General features: G+C 44.0%; 1 protein-coding gene across 4 annotated transcripts in view; it reads right to left on the bottom strand.

Moving 5' to 3' along the window:
• Positions 1-4,576: 4,576 nt before the first annotated feature.
• The window catches only part of PTPRB (protein tyrosine phosphatase receptor type B), a 64,430-nt gene continuing 46,525 nt past the window's right edge, over positions 4,577-22,481 (bottom strand). For 3 of the 4 annotated variants that reach the window (XM_054212911.1, XM_054212920.1, XM_054212930.1), the window contains 13 exons: positions 21,965-22,071; positions 21,359-21,458; positions 19,616-19,699; positions 19,481-19,498; positions 19,294-19,375; positions 18,744-18,834; positions 17,498-17,574; positions 16,553-16,687; positions 15,419-15,541; positions 15,037-15,200; positions 13,644-13,779; positions 10,391-10,511; positions 4,577-9,346 (listed from right to left, as the gene is read on the bottom strand). In XM_054212911.1, the coding sequence (XP_054068886.1) occupies positions 9,324-9,346; positions 10,391-10,511; positions 13,644-13,779; positions 15,037-15,200; positions 15,419-15,541; positions 16,553-16,687; positions 17,498-17,574; positions 18,744-18,834; positions 19,294-19,375; positions 19,481-19,498; positions 19,616-19,699; positions 21,359-21,458; positions 21,965-22,071 (1,261 nt within the window). In that variant the 3' untranslated portion in view covers positions 4,577-9,323. The other variant, XM_054212901.1, reaches the window with a different exon arrangement.

Here is a 22,481-nt window from a genome sequence, read left to right as displayed (position 1 = left end):
GCAGGAGACACCTTGGGATTACAGTGGGAACAGATAGTTCTCAGAACTTCTTATAATAAGTTTGCAAAGTGGAAACAATTTTCATAATGTTGCATCTTCCAGCAGAGGTGTGGCAACACAACCAAATGGATTCGCAGAGATCTCGCAGAGCTGCCAGGGTCCGAAGCCCCTGAGGACGCTCCAGGACCACCCCCGTTGAGTAGGGTGAAGCAGCTCAACTCCTAGTCCATCCCCAAGTGTGACCAGGATAGAGGGACAGTAAGCAGTTAATTTAATCCCATGAATGTCTACATTAGGCACTGTAGAAGTCCACTAAGACAACTGCTTTGTCAATTTAAGTGCTTTCTGGGTCTTTGATGAGAGACAGACACTTCTTCTGATCCCTTCTGGCTGCCTGGGGATAAGCAGTCCTAAGGCGTGATTACCCCAGACAGACATCTCTCTGCTGGAAGTGTTTGTGTGTGGTCTAATGGAAACACTCCCAGTGTTTGCTCTTTCTCCACACCCAGTGAGCTTCTCCAGAAGGTACTTCAGAGCTGAGATGCCAGAGGTGGCTGCCACAACAGGTCTGAGGAGGTGGAGAGAGCCAGGGTTAGGCGGCTTGGTCAGTGTCTCTTGAGTGCAGCCTGTATATGGCTCATGTAACTCAATGGTGTCTCAGTGCCTGGCTCCCACGTTGATCATTTCTGAGCTGATGGAAATGCTACAGCTCCACTAGAAGCGGGGACAAGGACTTAATAAATGTATTTTGTTCTCCACAAGAAGGAAGGACTTCACCAAAGCCAAATTTATGCTCCTGATAACCCACCAAACAGTTTTTATGGAGATGTCATATTAGCCCTACCATCAGCTTTCTTCTGTCCAGGTTTTGGACCTACACAGGAGGGTGCACTTGGGCATCACTTGGCAAAACATGTCTATTTTTAAGGCCTGGTGCAAACTAGCCCAACCAAGACAAGTATGTAGAAAAAGCTTCCCTGAGAGGCAGCAGGTGAAACAAGGCTGCTGTGATACACTTCCCCGCAGGACTGGCTCACTCAGCTCACCCCTTTCTGCCTCTGCCCCATCTTTTAGAGAGGACATTGCCTCTTCTTGAGCAATGGGTGAAGATTTGTGGGGGCGGAAATACCTGGGTTTGGGCCCCTTCTTGTCTTGAGAGAACTCAGATTACCATTCTCAGGTGGCACCTAATCACCAGGTTGTGTGGCCTCACCATGACGGGGAGAGCAGGAAAACTCTGACTTCTACCCTCAGCAAGAGGTAGCTGCTCCGGCTGCTCTCCGCTATTGATTTGGCGCATAAGCAGGCCTGGGTGCTTGAACACCAAAGACAAGCAAGGACACGGCATGTAATTTGGCAGGGATTTTGGCATGAGCGCGGGGAAGGCTGTGTACAAAAATGTCTGGCCCAGTCGCCGCACCGCTTGCCAGCAACGCTCGGTGCCCGGCATTCAGCTGCTGCACAAGGCCATGGCTGTCACGCTCTTGGCCTAGCTCTTGGCGTCCATCTCATGCTCTGGGCCCTCTGGAGCGTGCAGCCTGGGGACGGGGGCATCTGGCAGGGTGGTGTGCCCCCATGGGAGGGGAGGCAGTGGTCCCACAGCACTGCTGGCTGGCCGAGCTTGTGAGTCCCCATCATGTGCCTCTGTAGTCACCCCCATGTGCCACGGCCCCACAGCTCAGGGATGGAAGGCCTCAGCACGGAGAGATGAAACCTGGTGGTGTTGAGCACCAGCTGACTTCCTCATAGTTTCCTCTCTCTTTGACCCGTGAAGCTGTGTGCGCCCATCTGGAGTATCTCTGGGGGCCAGGACAAGCTTCTGCCACCCTTTCCAGCTAGGAATTTGAGTCAGGAGGGGTGGGTAGGGCAGCCTGCAACTGGGCTCAACTTGGACCCTCCTCGTGCTGATGGTGCCTGGTCAGTGACAGCCCTCAGGGGCTTTAGCCTCTTTTGGGGGCCGCAGGACCTCTGCAACAGCAAAGCTGAAGGTACTAAGGCAGCGTTTTGCCTGGAGACTTCAAGACTTTGAGGTCTGCAAGAAGCTTTGCCCTCTTGGACCTTGGTGCCTCTACGCCTGCTTGGTGCTGCTGACTACTCCAAGCTTCTGGGAGCAGGGGCCATCCCTCGTCCCAAGTAAAGCCACTTGTTCTGGCAAGGTTTCACATGCATGATGCAAATGAGTCAGCATCTAACTTTGGTATAAAGGTGTCAGGCACCTGCAGGAGCCAGAACCCAAAATGCGAGGCACACAGAATCACAGAATGGCAGGGGTTGGAAGGGACCTGTGGAGACCATCTAGTCCAACTCCCCTGCCAGAGCAGGGTCACCTAGAGCAGGTTGGGCAGGAACACATCCAGGCAGGTTTTGAGTATCTCCAGAGAAGGAGGCTCCACAACTTCTCTGGGCAGCCTGTTCCAGTGCTCTGTCACCCTCACAGTAAAGGAGTTTTTCCTCATGTTCAGATAGAACTTTCTGTGTTCCAGTTTGTGCCTGTTGCTCCCTTGTTCTGTCACTGGGCACCACTGAAAAGAGTCTGACCCCACCCTCTTGACATCCATCCTTTAGATATTTATAAGCATTGATAAGATCCCCTCTCAGTCTTCACTTCTGCAGACTAAACAGACCCAGGTGTCTCAGCCTTTCCTCATAAGGGAGTTGCTCCAGTCCCTTGATCACCTTCATAGCCCTCAGCTGGACTCTCTCAGGAGTTCCTTGTCTTTCTTGAACCAGGGAGCCCAGAGCTGGACACAGTGCTCCAGGTGTGACCTCACCAGGGCAGAGTAGAGGGGGAGGATGACCTCCCTTGACCTGCTGGCCACACTCTTTTTAATGCACTTCAGGAGACCATTGGCCTTCTTGACCACAAGGGCACATTGCTGGTCCTGCAGATACAAGCAGTGATGAAGGGCTGTTTGTGTTCAGAGACCCTCACCTGCCAATGCTGCTGGGTCCTGCTCTGCCCTGGGCACTCCTGGACGTGCACACCCAGCGTGGCTGCACACCCAGCAAGCAAAGACAGTGCCCACGGCCGCTGCATGATGAAAACCAGCAGATCAATTCAAAGGGGTGTCCATCAGCAGCTCAATAATCGATACAGGCCAGCCGTGGTGGTGACCATGGCATTCCTGCCACCTCCCTCCCAGCAATCAGGCGGCCATGCATGGCCTGTTGGCAGCCGCTGCAGAGCACATCCCCCAGCCACATGCATCACTGACCCCGAGAACAGGAAAAGTGGGTCTGGCTTTTGCAGCTCCTCCAAAACATGACATTTTCCACAAATTAATTGGAATGCTGTTTTGTTTCTCTCTCTCTCTCTTTTTTTTCCTTCTTCTGTTGTTGCTGGGGTTTTTTTGCACAGGTCAGGACTGGTACCATATATGACTGATGTGCAAAGTCTTGGTTAATAACACTTGAAATTTTCACTTGTGGTATTTGCTGACATACTGGTATTGCCACGTCGCGCCTGCCATAGGATGTCTGACACCAGCAGCTATTTCTAGGGCTTAGGAAACCAGCTGATAGCGAAAAAGGGGACTGGCAGAAAACGGAAATTATTATCTAGCACTGGTATAGGAAATGACTTACCAGACAAATCAGCCAGGTCACAGGTATGAAGCCCAGGTACAAATCATGACCATTGTATAAAAATAACAAGGTTAAAAACTTGCTTCTAGCAATATCTTAACAGGAACCAACCACCCTGTTCTTGCTAAACTAGAAGAGAACCCTCTGTGTTGCAGTTTCCATGCTGTACTTTGTAAAAGCCTTTGTATTTCTTCTTGCCTGCAATGCTGGCCATGTTTCTCCTGTGTGGAGATATTAACTGCACATTACTTCATATTTATTACTGCTCTTTTGTGTCTGTGTTGGCTTCAGGACAGAGTATGGCTCAGAGGTAAGTTTTTATATTGCAAAGAGAAAAATCTAACAACTCCCTCAGCCTTCAGTACACGTCCCCTCAGCAAATAGCTCACAGTAGAAAATATAAGCTAATAAATCATTCTTTTAAATAAACAGCATTAACTTGTCCTAAAAACTTCTGATGACAAATAAGGAATAATTGAGACACAGAGCGTTGGCAATAAGAACGCTACTGCCAAGCACCCTGAACCCACAGGAATGCTAATGGTTTTTAAGCATTGTGGAGAGCAGGAGGGGAAGAAATATATTTGTTAAAAAGCACAGTTCACATCCTCGGGTGGTAGGCAGTGACGGAGCTCCAGCGCGGTGTTAATTGGTACAACTGCCTGGCAAAACGTCTCTAAAATAACAGGCACTCACGTTCAGGATGCGCTGTTGTTTCAAATACAGATTTTATAAGCCAGACAGTTATTTGGTTTATTAAAGGAGGAGGGCAGAGAACCGAGGAGGTGAAGAGAACCACGGTATCTTTCCGCATGGGCACTAATCTGGCCAGCAGGCAACAGCAGAGCCCCTTTTCCCCCAACAGGCTGAGGCTTCTGATGAATTTAATGTTCTCTGAAGACCGTCTCACTTGAAATCAAACTCACTTCTGACCTTTTCTCTGAGCAGCAGGACAACAAAATCCATAATGCAAAGGCAGTCAAACAGAAGATTTTTTCCAAAGGAATGTTTTATTCATGAACTATTTATAAAAATGTGTAAAATACACTCAAATATATTTGATTTGTTGACTGTCGCTAAAAATATAAAAATATAGTTAACAAATGCATAAATTAAATTGACAATAGTGGCACAATTCTGTGTTCACCCAGTGTTTGTTAGGAACACAAATATAAGTAATTATATAGCATATGAGAATGGAATATGTGCTGAAGATGTTTTTCAGACACTTTACTCCAGGCACTGGCAAAGAATTTATGGCGAGCCACATTTCAAAATTGTGGAGTTTTTCACTATAAGATACTGCCCTGCTGTAGAGCAATATATATTTAGCTACTTGACGTTACTTACACTATTTCTTTAGCTTTCAAATAAACCAAGAACCAACTGAATCATCATGCATATCAATCTACCAGCATCATTGACACTGTATGTGCCCAAATTCCACACTATTTGCTAAATTTAGCCAGTCCCTGGTCTCCAGTATTTCCTGCCAGTCTTAAAAACCAAATCCCAGTCTGAACCAGCTGTTGATCTGTGAGGTCATTGATAACAGACCAGTTTGGCCATAGTGGTGCTACCAACAGGTCAGGAGTTTGTCAGCCTGAGAGGGACAGCTGAGGGCAGGGCCTCCACAGCGAGCTGCTAAAGTACGGGAGCACACATTCATCTTCTACTCAAAGTTGCAGCCTTTACTCTGGACCACGGGCCCCAGAGCTCCCAGCTCCACAGCCTGCACGTCTGTGATAGGGCCATCAGGGAAGCGGTTGTCATCTTATGTTGCATTATATTCACACAAACTGCACATCTGAAGTATATTGCAGGAAATCTGAATAAAATGTAAGCACCTGCCATGCCACCGCTTGGTAGTGAAGCTGTGGCTGCAGTAGGCTCTATCTCTGAATGTCGGATCGTTTCTCCCATCTGTGGCCCTGGGGGAGATGCTAATAAAGTGATTAGGTGGTGATTGTTCTCATCCCTCCAGCCCATGTATGAACTCCCAGGCTGAGGAGCACGCCTAAGTGCTCATGTACTCCTATCGGTCTACTATTTTTTTGCTTTCAAAGTCAGAGCGTAAATAACTGTGTACAATACAAAATATAAACTTAAAGCTCACACGTTTTCTTTTCTCTGTTCTACAACTGAAAGGAAATTCATAGTATACCATGGCATAAAATAATACTTCTGGCAATTTTAGGCACGTATATAAGCTGTATAAATAACCATAGCAGCAGAGAAAAAAATGTATAAAGTTGCACTTTTATGACATCTTCACAGTATGCCTATTTCTCTCACCCACTTTTGTGTTCCATTAGTAACAAAAAATATCATTTATCAACTCCAGCTATGCAAAATCTTTTTTTTTCCTACAATCGGTAGTGGATCTTGTAATTGTATTGCACAGATTAAAAAAAAAAAAAACATTTATTACAATTTTTTCATTATTAAATATCTTTCAATACAAAAATTTGAATTAACCTAAAAGCCCAACCCTGCAAGTGCTTCAGAAGTGGAATGGTATTCTTCAGGCAAGCATTCCAGTTGACTTTCATGAAAGTGGTCAGGTAGCTTTGTGGACAATGCAGAGATTCACAGGACTGGGCTCCAAGTGTGCAAATCTTAGCTTATGGATCAGCGACAACACTAGCCTTGCTTTATAACATTATTATTGGGAAACACCAAGAAGGGAATTCTGAACACCATTCGTGGACATTCAAAAGAGAAACATCCTCTTCAGCGAAGGATGTCTTTTTCCTTAAGAGTTCTCTTTGCTCCTTCAAGTCCGTTCTCGTTACAATAACAATTTCCCATCAGTCCTGTTATTCAGCTTAGAGGCACAGTAAATATAATTAATTATACTGATAAGTAGGTGTCTTATATTAATGAAATGCTACATAGATACTTTTTACTTATTCTCAGTGGATTTACACTGGTTTCATACGACTAGAATTGGCTAGAAAGCAGAACCAGAGCAATAATGTGTGTGTACAGTCTCATGCGTGACCTAGCTAGGCAGAGATGTAAAGCTGCTCAACAGCGTCGTGCCAGAGTGTTTAAGGTCATCTGTCATGTTATTAAGTGATGAGGAGGAAGAGGCTTATGAACTGTGTTCATTATCAGCTGAGAGAAAAGATGAAAATAGCTGTCCGCTACGACATCATCATTTTGGGTGCGGATTTGTGAGCTCTGTAGGTGCAGAGGAGGGAGCCGAGAAACAATGTTAAAATGAAGAGCAGAACGATGTGTGTCTTTCTGAAAATGATGAACAACTTGCATACATAGTAAACAATCAGACTTTTGCCCTCAGACCGTATATTACTGAGTGAGTTCCATTTCCCTCAGCATAAAAAATGACACAGTGATATATAGCGTGAGATAATTTATAGGGTACATATGGTACATCTTCACAGCATAATTGTACTGCTGGTAACTAACATGGTGATCTTCACTCCTCAGCCACCGCTGCAAAAAGAAAGGACTAAATGCAGCGCACGTAACGCAAGGGCAATTTTCATGATGCCCTAAGTTCAGCTGTTATTAGCAGGGTCAATGATCGACCTAAAGCTGCCACGCTTGTTTGTCCTTGCTTGCTAACCTAGAGTCTGTCTAGCAAAGGAAACAGAGAAAAAAGGGGCCTGCAGAAAATGCGCGCATTTCTTTGTGGTTTTGCTTAGATTTCCCTCTGCGAAAGTGGCTCCCACTAAAATGCTGCTTCTTCAGATCACCACTAAGGGTGGTGAATCTTGAGGTTTGCGTGGGGCCAAAGAGGATGTACAAGAGGAAGGAGCCGTATCTTCATACAGAGACACCTCAAAGGTTAACCAAGCTTATGTGTTCTGAGCATCTGTGAAAGCTGATATGAAGGGTGGCTTCTGAGGCAGGCAAGGATATTTGGTCAAGAAGGCTGAGACTCCAAATAGAGTAAGAAGGAAGAGGGACTATCAGGCTCTTTCCTTTTCTCTAGGAAAACCAGAGTGACATGGCTGTGCATAGTCCTGCTGGTTCAGCTGTGGAACAATTAAAGAAAACTATGTCAGAGTTGCCTTGCAGGTTTCTTCAGCCATCACCGGGAAGCTGTTCCTACTGCAAGGAGGGTGCAGCTCCAATAACTCATGGTGAAATCATAGTCGTCTTGGCCCAGGGCCACAGCAGTTCCTCACTTAGGCACTTAGGTGTATTGGCTGGTTCTCTGGAGGTATTCAGAATTATTTATTTCTCTTCAAAATAAAAGTGGAATTTAGGCACTTGCTTTCAGCAGCAGGCTGTTTTCTCTAGGTAAAGTATGGGTAGATATATAAAAGGAGAACTATCGAGCCCTTCTTTTTGTGATGGAGAAGGCCTCTTCTCTATTTGTTTGAAGAGCATTTTATAAAGACAAAGAATAGCTGAACAGAAGTGTTCAAATCAGTCCCTTGAATGAGAAACCTCTTTGCAGAGGAGAGAGGATGTGCCTAATCCGCTTGGCTGGGCAGGATACCTGGTGAGTGCTCTTCGATTGTACTTCTTGCTAATCACTAAATGCTTTTGAGTCATCCGATGATTAGCAGAGCCCTGCCAGCCTACATCCCCTGGTTTACTGATGAGCCTTTTTCTGTTCCAGCTGCCCTTGTGGCGGTGACATCAGGCAACATCTAAGTGGAGCAGTCTTTCTACATGGACATGCTGGGCCATGCTTTCCCTTTATGAAAGCAAGAGGCATTCGAAGGAGTTCAATCCTTAGGCCAAGGCAGCTACGCTGCTAGCAGCTTAAGGCCGAAGCCAGTTGTGTAAACTTTATATGTCTTTATTTCAATATGTTAATAATCCATTTTTTTAGCTGTCGTGGTACAGCATTGTTTTTAATGAGCTATGGAAGTTGCCACATCTCACATCCTTACAGGTCTGTTAACCTGAATGTCTGAGGCGTTTCCTTGAACACCTTTCTCATTATAATTGTACGGAAGCGAAAATGCACAGACACAGCCTGTGGTCTGATTCTGCTCTCTTAAACCAGTGTAAAGAAATCAGGATGTGACCTGTCTCCCCTCAAGGCATGTAGAGGGAGGAAAAGGTCTGCTAGACTTCACTGCAGCGTGTGTTGTTTGATATTTTTCTACTATGTCACATTAGACTGAAACAGTTGCTTCTAGTGAGGTGGACCCTGTTTTGCTTGGCTGTTGATGAGTTCTGTAAAAAGTATGTCATTGTGTTATGGGTTATACCCATTTTCTTCAGATCACAAACAGTAAGTTTAAAGTGTAGAGTAGCATTGTAATTCCTATACAGGACTACTGTTCCCTTGCTTAATAGTAGCTTATTTCATCTCACAAACACTGAACTAGTTTAAAAAAAAATAAAAAATGAGGTTCTTATAGGATTTTTCCTGCGTGTTACCTGCCAATACATAACCTGCCCCAAACGCAGCAGTCCTGTTAGCCATACAATTTAAAATAGTTTATGTAGAACAGTTCATAAAAACTGTGCTAAGAAAAAAATAGTATTATCTGAAGCTTAATATTAATATAAACAATATAGAAAAAATACATATTTACATAATGCCAAAATACAATTATATACATTAATATCTATTACACTTAAATTATATATCTTTTTAAAAAAATCACCAGACCAATAAATTATACACAGTCTCAATAGAAAGGTCTGGTGCCTTTCTAGTGCATGTAATACATACGTTAAAAAACCCAAACAAACCCCCTAGTTAACAAATGTGGTCACAAAAGCAGTTGTCTGTAACATTCTTAGTGCCTTGAATAAACAGCATCTGAAAGCAAGGAAAACTGGGATTAGAAAAAATAAAACAACCCAGGTGGCTTCACATTCAGCTCTGCCAGCTGACTACAGTGCTCTGAAAGGTGGCTGTGTGACAGCAGCGCTGGCTGGTGACTGATGCGACAGCTAAAGAGCAGATCCCACCTCTGCTTTTGCTAGCACACCCAATCTGTGGGACTGGTTATTTCAGTCCTTGGCCTCCTCCAAGCCTGCTCTACCTGTTGATGACAACTCTGATTTCTACGGGCCAGATCAAGAAAATTATTTTGATCTCTCATCGTATAATCTCAATTCCAAATGTCCAAATTTGAGGAGCTACCGAGATCCTGCTGTCTGACTCTGAAAACTTCTACAGCCCTTAGGAATGAGCTCTACCAGGACCATACAGGCCACCTTTGCTTACAGCTTCTCCAGACTGGTCCTCCAGCCGTGAGAACAGGAGGTGAAGGGCAGTGCTACTGCTAGATTTACTACTCCTGCAATTCTTTTCCCCAAAGGACTGGATACAGGCTAGGAAAAAGAGCCTACAAGGATAGAGAGTTGAAGGAGAAAGAAAGGGCACAGCCTTGGACACCTACATTAGCCAGTCAAGGCAGATGGGAAGTCTCCTAAGGCCGCTTATATGATCAACAGCAAATGAGGGAGATTCAGGAGAGAAACTGAACTCCACGAATGACAGAAGAGCCCAGTGAGCCCAGCCAGTGGCCTCAGTGTGGTGTAAACACTGGTGAAGGTAAAGGAAGGAGCCAATATCATGATAGGGAAGGGGTTCAGTTTCCCCAGCAGCATAGGAATCATGAAGTGTGAGAGAAGGGACAGCATGAAGGTAAGGCAGGTGCAGGAAGAGACGTTATAATGGCTACTAATGGAGGAAATAAAGATGCAATTGCAAGAGTGACAAGAGCAGAGGAGAGAAGAAATTAAGGTCCACGAAGGGAACAAATATTGATGGCAAGGGATAGCACAATTTCCCCCCGTCAATTACATTGTCAATGAGCCTTTGAAACGCGTTACAATTTGATAAACTTGCACTGACCTCTGTGATACTCTGGATTCACATTTTCATATATTGGAAACAAGGGATTTTCTTGTTCACTGCGAAGTTTTCTGGCTCTTAAGACATCTCTCACACATTGATGTAGATACACATACTGACACTGCAAAAGAAATTTTTTTCAAGTCACTCTGGGAAATTTTGTAATTTAATTTTCTGTATTGTGAAAAATCATTACAGGCTAACTCCGACATACAAAATCAAGGGTGGTGTTAAAAATGAAAATATACTTCTAGAATTAATCTCCATTTCACACTAGTAAAACAGTAAACTTCTGTGATCGCTTGCTTTTAGAAATGTTACCAGTAAAACGTAAATGAACATAATATGTTTTGACAGATCACGCCATGAGTGAAAGCTCTATCAACTATAAGGCATAATTTGACAAGACGCTGTGTTGGATGGTTACTACTTCTGAATGCTTTGGTATAAAGTCTGGGTAATAGAATTAGCAGGTACAGGGAAGCACGCAAACAAACAATTTCCTGAGTTCTGTTCTGAAAAGAAATATTTTCCATAAAATTTTATCACTATATATAGATATTTTATAGCACTCTGATGCACCCAGATTTTCTGACAAAAGCAGCATTTATTTGATGCAGTATATGTTATAAGATTGCTTCTGATTATGCAGCAAATGACAGACTGTCTTTTCTGAAGAGTGCCTTTCATAGAAAGGCGCTAAGATGACATTCACAGTCAAAGTAGGCAGGGTCAGCATGTTATTGACTATTTATCAAACTACCTTGATAGACTAGATTGTTAAATCCCCATGCTTTGCTGCTCTTTGTGGTTTATGACATGAGTCATTATCGTTTTTTTGATTACATTAGCGTAGCACGGTACCCCCAAATTAGGCTGAGCATCTTTATATATCAAGGTGTACCTTTTCAATATTACTTTATCTCAAAGACATAATTTCTCCAATAAGCATATACATTTTCTCCCCGCACATTTATCTACTTGTTTTTCACAAGAGTCATTGCTCTGCATTTTTCTCAGTGCTCCGGCTCTGGGAAAGTGAGGATGCCTGCCGTTATGCACATATAGCTGCTGTCTCTGCGGAGAAATCCTGCACCCCACCCACCAGTTTGGTGGAAAGTTGGCCAAGGCATGGAGACTTCCTTTGGCAGAGACCGTTTGGGACTGAAATGGTAGACAGGTTCTCTGCCAGTCTTACAGCTGCCGTGCTGAGCCCATTGCCTTTTGAGCTGGTGGACACAGTTTTCTACTACTCCCCTTCATGTCTCCAGCTGCAGTTTCTTGTCTTAAACAGCTTTCAGCCAAGTCTGAAGCAGGGGCAGCATTTTGTTGCTGCTGTTTTACTATGACTGCGTAATGTTGAGCAGGACGGTGCTGTGACCTTTGGCTGGAGCATGTCATTGCAAACAGTCCTATCTGCTGGCCTGTGCTCCCCAGTGGGATCTGGCTTCCACCACATCAACAGATGGGGACCTAGCATTTATCTCAACCCCCGAACAGATTGTGGAAGCCAAGACAACGATAATACAATGATAATACCAGGAACTAGGGTCCTCACACACATCAAATGGAGTTTGTGGAGATGATCTTTTCTTCCCCCTCTCCCCACCTCCTCTACTTTTTCTTAAAAGATGTGTAAGAATTACTTCATAATTCACAGCTCATTGAAAACTTTGAATCATCAAAAAACTCCAGGATAAATTTACTTCATTTTTCTTGCAGGAGGATGAGAGATTATCTTGCTTTTGTTCTAAGCTACCTTGATGAAAGACAGTTCCAAATCAGAAACCATATACAGATGCAACTGACAGTTCAGATTAATAAGGCTTGCTGAGAACACAGCAGCTCAGTGGCTGTGCACTGACACAGCTACACGGTCAGTCTACAAGCATGTTACAGCTCAAGTGGGGTGAGCACGTGTGAGCTGCACAAGCTTTCTGTCAACCTGTCTCTGGGACGCTGCTTGTGAACTCTTTCAGGGGCAGGACTGGTTACAAGAGGGATCTGGGTAAGCCTTGATCCACTGCTGGTTTGGGGCAGAAGTGCATGTAGTGCTGGTAGTGGCATAGTGGAGTGCTTCTCACTATTGCTGTAGGTATTTTGCTTGGGTCTGGCTGCCTTTTGACTTAGATGTCATGTCAAGCTTGTGCCAAAGGTGGGCTTTGTATCACACAGCTTTAGTTGTCCATAAGCCTGGTGCCAAATTTAGATTCTTGAGGCAGTTGGCTCCAATTAGGGAAAAAGAGCCACCCCCCTGAAAGCCTGTCTGCCTTCGCTGGCTACGGCTGACGGGAATGTAGAAGATGAGGTGGATCTGTTTCCCCTCCAACAAGAGGTCTTCTGTGACTAAGATAGTTCCAGGAAATCTCTCTTTTGCATTCCCAGCTAAGCCTCTCCTTATACCCATGTGTGACTTTTACATCTATCAGGAAGCTCAGTCATTGATATTTCTGTTTCCAAATTACAGCAGAGACCTCCATTAGTATCAAGCTACAGGCAGACACATCAAACCCGTTCTGATTCCTCTATTAACAGTTCACAGGGAAAATGTAAAGACTGCCTCCACAACTCACTTTTATTAAATCAGCTCCTAAGTGTTTAGCTGCTATTAGTGTAAAGTGATTCTCTTGCAGTTTTAAAAGCACAGAAAGAAATCCCAAACACGTACGTTTTCTGCACTTTGAGAATAAATGTACTCGCTTTTGCACGGTATGTTAGGAGAATGCTGATCAACTTTCCAATACCATTAATGAAAATGGACAGAGCAGCTCAATAAAAAATGAACTGCAAAGCCACAAGGTCACAGTGCCTAGAGTTTTAAAATTGTACATCTGATTTTCTCTGTCCTCCATTTCTTCTCCCTTTTATGTCGAGCTATCTGTCTGGTTTAGGTTTGTCTTCCAAGCTGATCCTTGAAGGACCTATCTCTCCTCAAAGCTCACTTACTGGACATTTCATTAACACAACAATGTGCTGTTAAGTGTCTGCTGCATAACACTGCTGGGGCGATTGTGGGCCAGTGCCAAAAGAAGAAATCTACAGGAAGCACAGCTACCACCTGTTTTGGTTTGGACCTTCTATATGAGAGCCAATGGAAACAATCCTGAACTAGAAATTCTCCCAGAACTAAAATATATCTAACTAGTATTTTACAGTGGAGTAACTGTGAAGTGCTTTGAGAGCCTTAAGACGAGAGACTAATTAATTTATACTGCAGCTGGTGTTGCTGTATTGTCGGCTATCCAAAACTTACCTCTGTCTGAACCATGTGAACCCGGTGAAGCCTTAGATCATGCACTGCTGCATAAATGTCGACAGTGTCCTTTGAATCCAGCTGCTGTAGAATTCGATCCAGTGCAATGAATGTGCCAGTCCTGCCAACACCAGCACTGGAGAAGAAAACCACCCAAAAGATTTAAAAGGAGATGGATCAAAGCATTCACTATCTTCATGCGATACTTTTGTAAAGTCCAGATCTCTAAGGCGAGAAGCTCATTGTTTGCATGGCATCTCTGGGACTTCAAACACTTTATAGTGAAATTTGTTTAGGAAGGAGGAAAGGATAGTGATGGTACAGGTATCTCTGCTACTGCCCATACTGCTTTTTGCTTTGGACTAATTCAGTCATTGAGATACACTGAGGCTCTGCACCTGACTGTAACTTCTAAACTCCTCTGTCTAGGGGTGAACCAGTAGGCTTGCTTCTAAAAGATCGGTTGACTTGTGCCTTGTGAAAGGGCAGGGTAAGGCAAACTATCCCAGGGTCCTCATAGCTGAAATGCTGGGAGGTGGGGTTTGGAGGAGGCCGGGAAAAGGAAAGTTGACCTGCTAGTGATACAGTAGATAGACGTCTAACATGTTGCAGCAGCACATGATGTACAGGCAGACACAGGCGGTGTCATGCAAGATACATGCCTCAGCCCATATAAAGGGTGGAGGGGTCATATACTGCATTCAGGTAGTACCAGTGACCATATGGCTTTATCGGAAGATACTCAAACACCACACCGCACTCTCTCTCTCACTCGGTAACCCCATGGCCTGCTGCAGCTGGCCAGGGGATCACAGATTAGGCAGTCCAGTTTTGCCTTTCTACATGTTGTAGGGTGTGGATCACGGAGTAGAGGAAAAACTGCAGCCCTACAGCTGCCAGAGATGGCACAACAGCAGAAGAACATGAGAAGAGAGTAAACAAAGGCAGTCTCGGTCAGAATAGGGGGAAAGATGGCTCTGCCAGCTAGTCTCAACATCCATATGCAGCCAGATTCACCCCTGGGCATATCTTATCTTTTCAAAACACCCTTTGCTGATCCAGATGTTGGGCCACAACAGCAGCACACAGGCAATTTAAAAATGCAAAAGCATGTGAACAGTGGCAGCTGCTGACAGCTTTAGTGCTGTCCAGTGGTCCCACAAGAGACGCAGTGGTTCCCTGAAAATCATTTTCAGTGTATCTCCAGGGTGAGGTTGTGAGCAAGTGCACGTGCCTTGGGAAGGCTGCTCTGATGTATCCTGAGACTTAAGCCCATCAGCTATCTCTCTCAGGTTCTGTGACTGCCCGTGGCCTAACGGGGATGAACATTTTGGATTTTCCCAAGGGTACGCACAAAGGCTCTGTGCCACTGATGTTTTGCTGCTGCACACACCTGCAGTGCACGATAGTTGGTCCTGTGTCTGGGGTCCTGTTGATATAATCCCTTACAGTTCTGACAAACTGGATCAGGGACTGGGTGGTCTCTGGCACGCCATGATCTGGCCACACAGTGTAGTGGAAGTGACGAATGAGCCTTGTTGAGTCAAGCTGCTCTTCCTGTCAGGATACAAAAGTGTGGGTCATCAGAACAGACGAGAGAGGAGGGGACACAAACAACGTGCACCTTCAGAGCAAATGCTACTGCTGCCACCAGAGATGGGCTGGGCATGATGCAACCGTGCTACAGCAGAAGAAACCGTCCTAATTTAGCTTTGCAGTTGTTTTTGAGCCAATTAATTACCAAAAAAAAAAAAAAAAGATGAACACAAACATACACTGCAGATTTTAAACTCCCGTATTGTCCATTCTGGGAGCACTGATTCAGAAAGCATCTCAACGATCAGGTCTCCGTAGTACAAGGAATCTTGGTCAAGGGGCCAGTAGTGATCACACTTCACCTGCAGGGACACAGAAAAAGAGAGATTTAGTGTCAGTAATAGCTTCAGACCTCCTGTGCCTGAGGATGAAGGAAGAACTGCAGCAGCTGAATTCAGAGAGTGATGCCACCCCCTGCTGTGTCAGCTCAACAAACAGGGCCTGGGATGGGAACGGGATAGGATGAGGCTGGGAAGTGGAAGTTCTCATAATACGCATTTGGGATGGGGGGAATGGGAAGTCCTGATGCCCTCTTCTGGATGCCGCAACATTTTCTGCGCCAACATTTCTCAGAGCTCTGCTTGGATGACAGCTAGGCCTACAGTGCCCACTTCCCCACCTCTTGCTGAGACATGACAGTGGGGTCCCACTCAGAGCCAGTGAGGTGCAGGAGGAGACACGTGGCTGCCTGTCCTGCATCCGCTTTCACCATCTCCTCAAGAAAAAATGGTAAGCTGAAAGGAAATATCCCCACCCCCCCCCAATATGTTCCACTAGATGATCACTACTTCAAGTTGGGTGCAGGATGTGGTCATACTTGGGGAAGTGGATTGTTGGGACAGCTAAATAACCTACCTATGCTTGCAACCAGTGAGTGCGTGAGCAGTCACTTTGCTTACTGCATCAGGGTTTATGCATCAGAGAAAATTCCATGTGTTTAATGATCAACATTTGCTCTCTAGAGCCTATATTTAAAGCAGTAGTTGATTTGAGTTGATAAATAGGCATTTTTTGCTAGTGTTTGTCTTCTACATGCTTAAGGGGATTATATTAGTACTCGCGAGCAAAGTGAAGGGTTAGAGACCAGAAGCACTGAGCTCTGTTCCTAACTCTAGCCTTGACGTGCTCCATGATCTTGGGATGGTCACTGCATTCTCACTTCTCAGCCTTAATCTGTCTCCAGTCTTTAGATTATAACTCTTGTCTCTTACTGTACATCTCCTTGACTGAGGCCTTTGGCATGCAAATAATAAACATAAACTTTTAATAGATGTCAAAACAGTTATTAATAATAAAGAAGAGTCACTGCTCACCCGGCCTTTCTCAACACACTGGGTTACCATGACAATATTGTGAACATTTTGCTCCCATGCCATCTTCCAGAACTCATCTTTGGTACCAGGCAAAGGGCCCTGAGTCGCTATGTATTCCCTGCGGAAATTATTGCCCTGCAAGCAGAGAGAACTCCATTAGTTTCCATAAAGGGAGAAAAAGAAAAAGATCGTCTAGCAACTGAACAAGCCATGGGGTTGCATCTAGGGCTCTGCAGCAACAATGCCCTTGCTGGGACAATAGTTTTGAGAGCTAAATTGTTGTCTTGGACCTGGAAGCAGAAGGCTGGCTGGAGCAGAGGGAAGGAAGAGACTGTGGCAGTGTATCTAAATACTGTTTCTGTTGTGGCAGTTTCTTTGTTCTATTGTGTTCAGCACAGTCTCAAGCAATTTTGGATCTACTAGAGGTTTTTGTTTTATTTACTGTTTTTAATAAATTAGATGAATTCTGGCTTGAAATCTGGATTGCTAAAGCCACTGCTATTATCAATCCTAACTCTTTGGCAAAGGGCATTATTGTAATCTCAGCCAGTTTCACCATCATGCAAGGTGCCAACACTGTCAGGATGAGCTACAGCTCCACAATGAGGATGCCACCTGCAGTGATAGCTACAGTTGTTGTGGACACTGTATGAAATCAGTGACCTTTAAAAATGTGTCCTTGGACAATTAGGCGTGCTATCTTACATAACTATAGCAATCCAAGAAAGTGTCCTTAAGTGCTGGCTAAATCACTCACAGTTAACTTAATGGCAGTCAGACACAGCCTTTCAGCACACCCACAAAATGAGCTCTCAGACATTTAGCTCAAGTGAATAAATGAAGGGGGAGGGGAGCCTTAGGCATCCAGCTTTATATTCAGTTTTAGATGAAGGACAAATTACCACTGGAGGGAGGACTGTAAAACACCATCCTTGAGTCACTTACTGGTATGTAGCTTGCATTAATATAGTCTGAGCAAGGGTCATCATCCACATTGGAAAGCTTCACTCTTGATGTATCATCTAGGAAGAAATTGATTACAAGAGGCTTACGGCTAGGTCTTAATTTTCAATCCCTCTCCCATTTGCAGAAATGCATTTGTGAAAGGACTGGCAGCATTATTACAAGGATTTTATATGGAGGGCTAATTTAGAGGAATAACTGTTTATATTTGTATGCTCTCTTTCACCTACGAGTGCTGTGGAGTGTTCCAAAGACTAGGAGATGGACGGATGAGAAGGAAGCAGTGAATATCCAAAAATTCCTCTTCTGAGTTGCATAGGATTTGTTATGGCAACAAAAGAATCACAAGAGCATCCTCCTCTGATCCTGTCAGCAGTGTGCTGTACTGGAGAGCAGCTCAGTTAGTCCTGAGCTAACATGTGTGAGCAGGCCAACCCCCTTTCCGAGGGCCAGTGGCATCTCCAGCACTACAGAGTGGTACAGAGTGCCTAAGCCACCAGGTCACTGATTTGTGAGATAATGCCATGTTGGATCTCAGTCAGGCATTTTCTTGTACATCGTGGGCATGCTCCCCAGCCCAGCACGGCAGGCAGAACACAGGAGACACTGTGAGGCTGTGCTCCAAGCGCACGCCGCACTCAGCAGCAGGGCAGCATGTGGAGCAGCGAGTCATGTGGCGTTCCTCCCCGAGGCACAGCGTGAGTTACCTCCCAAACTGGCAGAGAGGAGATTAAAGGGGGCAACTCTCAATGAGAGGTCTTGCTTCAGGAGAAGGGAGCTAACCTCACGTGTGTCTCACCATGCAGAACCACACTGGCGCTAGATTGCATAGTAGGTTTGCCATGTCCTCTGAAGAAGTAAGATTTGGCACGGCTGTCAAAAAGCACTCAATGGATGACACCCTATATGTAAACAAGCCCACTGTTATTTCTACTATCCTTATTATCAGCAGTGACTGAATGCTGGGAATAGCTGGAGCTTTTTCTCTCCAGACTGAATGCTAGTCATTACATCTCTAGAGTGAAATGAAATTACTGGCCTGTGTGAAACCATCCAGGGCCATACATCATCTGCCTCCAAGCACCAGAACCTGAGCTGGCAGAGGTATTTCATCTCTGACAGGAAGGAGGGAAGGGATTGGCTGCACTCTCTTTTCCACTAGGCTTGCTGAAAAAAGTGAAAAATAGCTGCTGTGATGTAATTTTACACAACCAAACCTAAAACTCACAGGGCAATATATTATTGTATCGATTCTTCCCTCTGTTCTCTGGCAGAAGTGCTATGTCACATGCCTGGTTTCGACCCACATCTTTTAAGTCCTGCAAAAAAAGGTAGGAATAAAATGTGAGGTGGAAATAATTAAAGGACGTGACAACACAGGGGGATGCAGTGCTTATCAGCTCTCAAAGGCCACCGACAGAGAATGGATGTTTTCTTACAAGAACAAACTGAAATTAAACAGTTAATCATACTGGTTTAAAGTAAGCACAAGGCCGGCAGGTGCTTTCCATGCTTTATGACACAGATGTCCCACACAAATGAATGCTCCTGACCTCAGCCAGATAGGTATCAGCAGAGGATGACAACCAGAAGATGCTATGCCAAATTAAGAGCTGCTTTCTGCATTAGCTCAAGTGGAGTTCAGGTGAGACTCTCAAACTTATCTGGATTTGTGTGAATAAGACAAACAAATACAGGCCTTTCTAACGCATTAACACATCGATTCAGCCAGCCCGCCCTTTCATAAAGCAAATCCTTTGCCTAGATTAAGATCCCACCTCATACTCCTTGGACAGGAGGTAGTTGGAGTCTGCTTGAAGTTTGGTGAAGTGTGCTTCAAAATGACTGACTTTGATCGGACTAAAATATTCAACAGGAGGAAGAAAATCACAGGATGAATCACAGTCATAATTTATCCAGTTGGTTATCAAGAAGCTTTTTTAGGTATTAATTTTTTCTTTTTACCTGGAAGTTCTCCGGTTCCTAGAAATGATTTCAAAAAGAAAAAGAAACACTTCATCAGTGAGTGACCAGATGTGACTGTTCATCCATGATGCCATATTAAAACAGTACTCTTAGAAACAAAACTTTTGATTTTACCCTTTTTGCCCCAAGTTCAGATGGACTGAGAGTGGCCTGTCCCTGCGAATGCTCAGCCTTGCTGTAGATCTTTCGTGGCCGTTGCTGGAATAAAAAGGAAGGTATTCTGTTTTACCATCACGTTCTGATACTGATAAGAGCTACCAATAACCTAACTTACATTATTAAGTTGGTAAAAAGGAATTTAAGAAAGTCTGTTTGGATTTGTGGCTCTGATCATGTGAAGTTCCTCTTAGTTGTGGCACAGAGTTTTCTTGTATTTTGGTTTGGTAATAGTGATGCGGAGTGTACGCCTGTGCACAGGCAGTAAGATATTTGTCTTGCTCTGAAACACTCACAACCCAGCCTATCATTAAGGAGGGTGTCCTATGTTAAATTGCTTGATTCTCTATAAGCAGAGAGGAACGTGAAGGTAGATTTTTCAGACTCTGCAGACCAGGCCTCTGGGAGATACCTAGTTTCATTGGAGGAGTAAGTGGCAGCCCCACAGTGGGCTTTGGGAAAGCCGCAGCCCCTTTCATCCTTCCATTGCCATCTCCTCCAATATACCTCCCTTAAAGAACATTTTCTCTTTATGTATGATAAGGGAAAACCATAGTGGTACTTGCAGTCCTGCTGGCTATATAACTCACAACAAGAAACCACGCTCTATCTGAAGTTTATCTACATCAAAAAAATGCAATGAGATGTGCAAGGTGGAAAACACACGAATCTGCACTCCATTCATGCTCTACATGTCACTATGTACCGAGACAGTTAGAAGTGCACAAGTCTATACATGCAAAAGCAGACTTTATTTACTATTGCCACTGATTTATGCCTCTTTTTTTGGAAGGCATAAAGAGGAATACACTGAATTTGTTCATAGAGCATAAGAATAGCTTTGCAAAAGGGTAAATCCATTCTGGCTAAAAGCTACGACTAGTCAGAAAACAAGTTTTTTTCAATGTGAAATTCTGGCATCTGAAAAGCAAATTCAAAATAAAATAAACCTAATCTTGTATCAGGAATAAATCAGGAATAATCTTGTATCAAGAACTGAATTTCAGATTTTTAGTTTCCCATATAATGTTGAAATTTTTTTATTTCAGAAACCACAAGGAATTTCACACCAATAATGTCATATCTCTTTCAGTCACGCAAAATGGTTTAAATGCATAATGCTTCTCTCAAAGTTGAGCAAAGTATTTCACTTTTTAAAAACATATTTAAACTTCATTATTTAAGATTCATCTATAATGTGAAATACACAACTATGACAAAAAAAAAAGAAGTAACATTTGAACTAATCTTTTGGACACTGAGGTAATGTCACACCTTAAGATTTTTGAACTGAAATGATAAAGTCTAAATGAACAGTTTCAAGAGCTTCCCACCTACAATACAGATGAAATTAATTTGAAACATTTCATTTTTGACAAAAGACATTCAGTTTGAATGATAAACCAGTTTTTCAGAAATACTCAGATTCCTACTGAAAACTAAGAGCTACAGGGACCTTCTATGACATAATTCTGACTACCATCAGTAGGTATTTGAATCAAGAATATATACATCTCTTAAAATGTAAGTCATTAGTTCTATACTTAGTGCATACAGATGTTGGGGGACGTAGATTTTACCTGTTGAATAGTTCAGTGCATTCCACCAATTTTACAGTTACACTTTAAATATTGTATTACTTAAATGAATATAATTTGACCTGACTTCAGTGACAGAGACTGATAAAGGGACTCAACTTACCTGACTTTTTGTCTGCAGACAAATAAAGCAGTAACAGCCACCAACATCACAATCAGAAACAAGCCAGCACTCACACCTTCAATAACTCCAAACAGAGGCTCTAGAAACAAAACAGTGTATTTATGTATCTTGAGGAAAAGATATGAAGAATCAAAGAATCAATATCGTTCAGGGGATATGTCATTATAAGCTAAAGAAAATGGTTAAATGCCAGGAAATGTAAGGCATTTAAACACTTAGCTAAAACCTGGCCTTGGTTTTCTGCCCTTATTTTTTCCAAATGTTATGCAAAATCTTTCACTCCCAACCACAGCAAAAGAAAGCACAGCCCCGTTACATGGGAGTTTGATGCTCTTGCACTTTGAACTTTTCTTGGTGGTAGCTTCACTGAGAGTTCACCCTTTCCTCTACCGTCAGCAGCTCCATCAAGCAGTCCTCCGAATTTTCAAAGCCATGGCTCCAGCCTCGTTTCACAGCAGCCCTCAGGCCATACACAACAATCTGGTTTTGTTCCACTCCTTGCAAATAGTTCTATATACTGGAGCATTCTGAGGCATAATATATAATCACGTGCTACAGTCATTGAAAAACAAGCCTGAAACTAACCTGCCTCTGTAGTGATAGGTAAAGAGAAGAAGGTGTCTGCAAAGAGAGGTTTAGGGAGTTCCTTTGGGTCTTCACTGAAGAGCTGGGTAAAAGCCCGTATGCTGATCCTAAAAAAACAGCACTGTTAGAGCTCATCAGATATTCAGAACCAACAGCAGAAAAGTAAGAACTCATTTGCCCCTTAGAGACAACTAAACCCTTTCCACTGACCATAGAGAGTTCTTAATGCAGGCGCCTGAGTTAAATCCTACAGCGGGGAGAGCCCAGTGAGTACAGATGGAGGCTCTGGGGTACCCCGGCAGAGGTAACGGATGGGGCTCTGGCTGCTGGCACACACAGCCTCGCCATGCCTGAAGGCAGGACTAGCAGAAGCTGCAGCGGGGAGAGGACTCAGAAATGCTTCTCAGTGGGGAGATATTGTCCCTCCTCACGGCCAGATGGGGCTGTGCTAATGGAGAAACGTTCAGTCCTCTTGGTTCTCCCGGTAAGGTGGGTATTTCCCAGACTGCATTTTTGG

This window comes from Rissa tridactyla, chromosome 1 (genome assembly GCF_028500815.1).
Source record: "Rissa tridactyla isolate bRisTri1 chromosome 1, bRisTri1.patW.cur.20221130, whole genome shotgun sequence".
Lineage (NCBI taxonomy): Eukaryota > Metazoa > Chordata > Aves > Charadriiformes > Laridae > Rissa > Rissa tridactyla.
The sequence above is the reverse complement of the archived record's forward strand: the minus strand, read 5'-3'. Positions and strand labels throughout refer to the sequence as shown.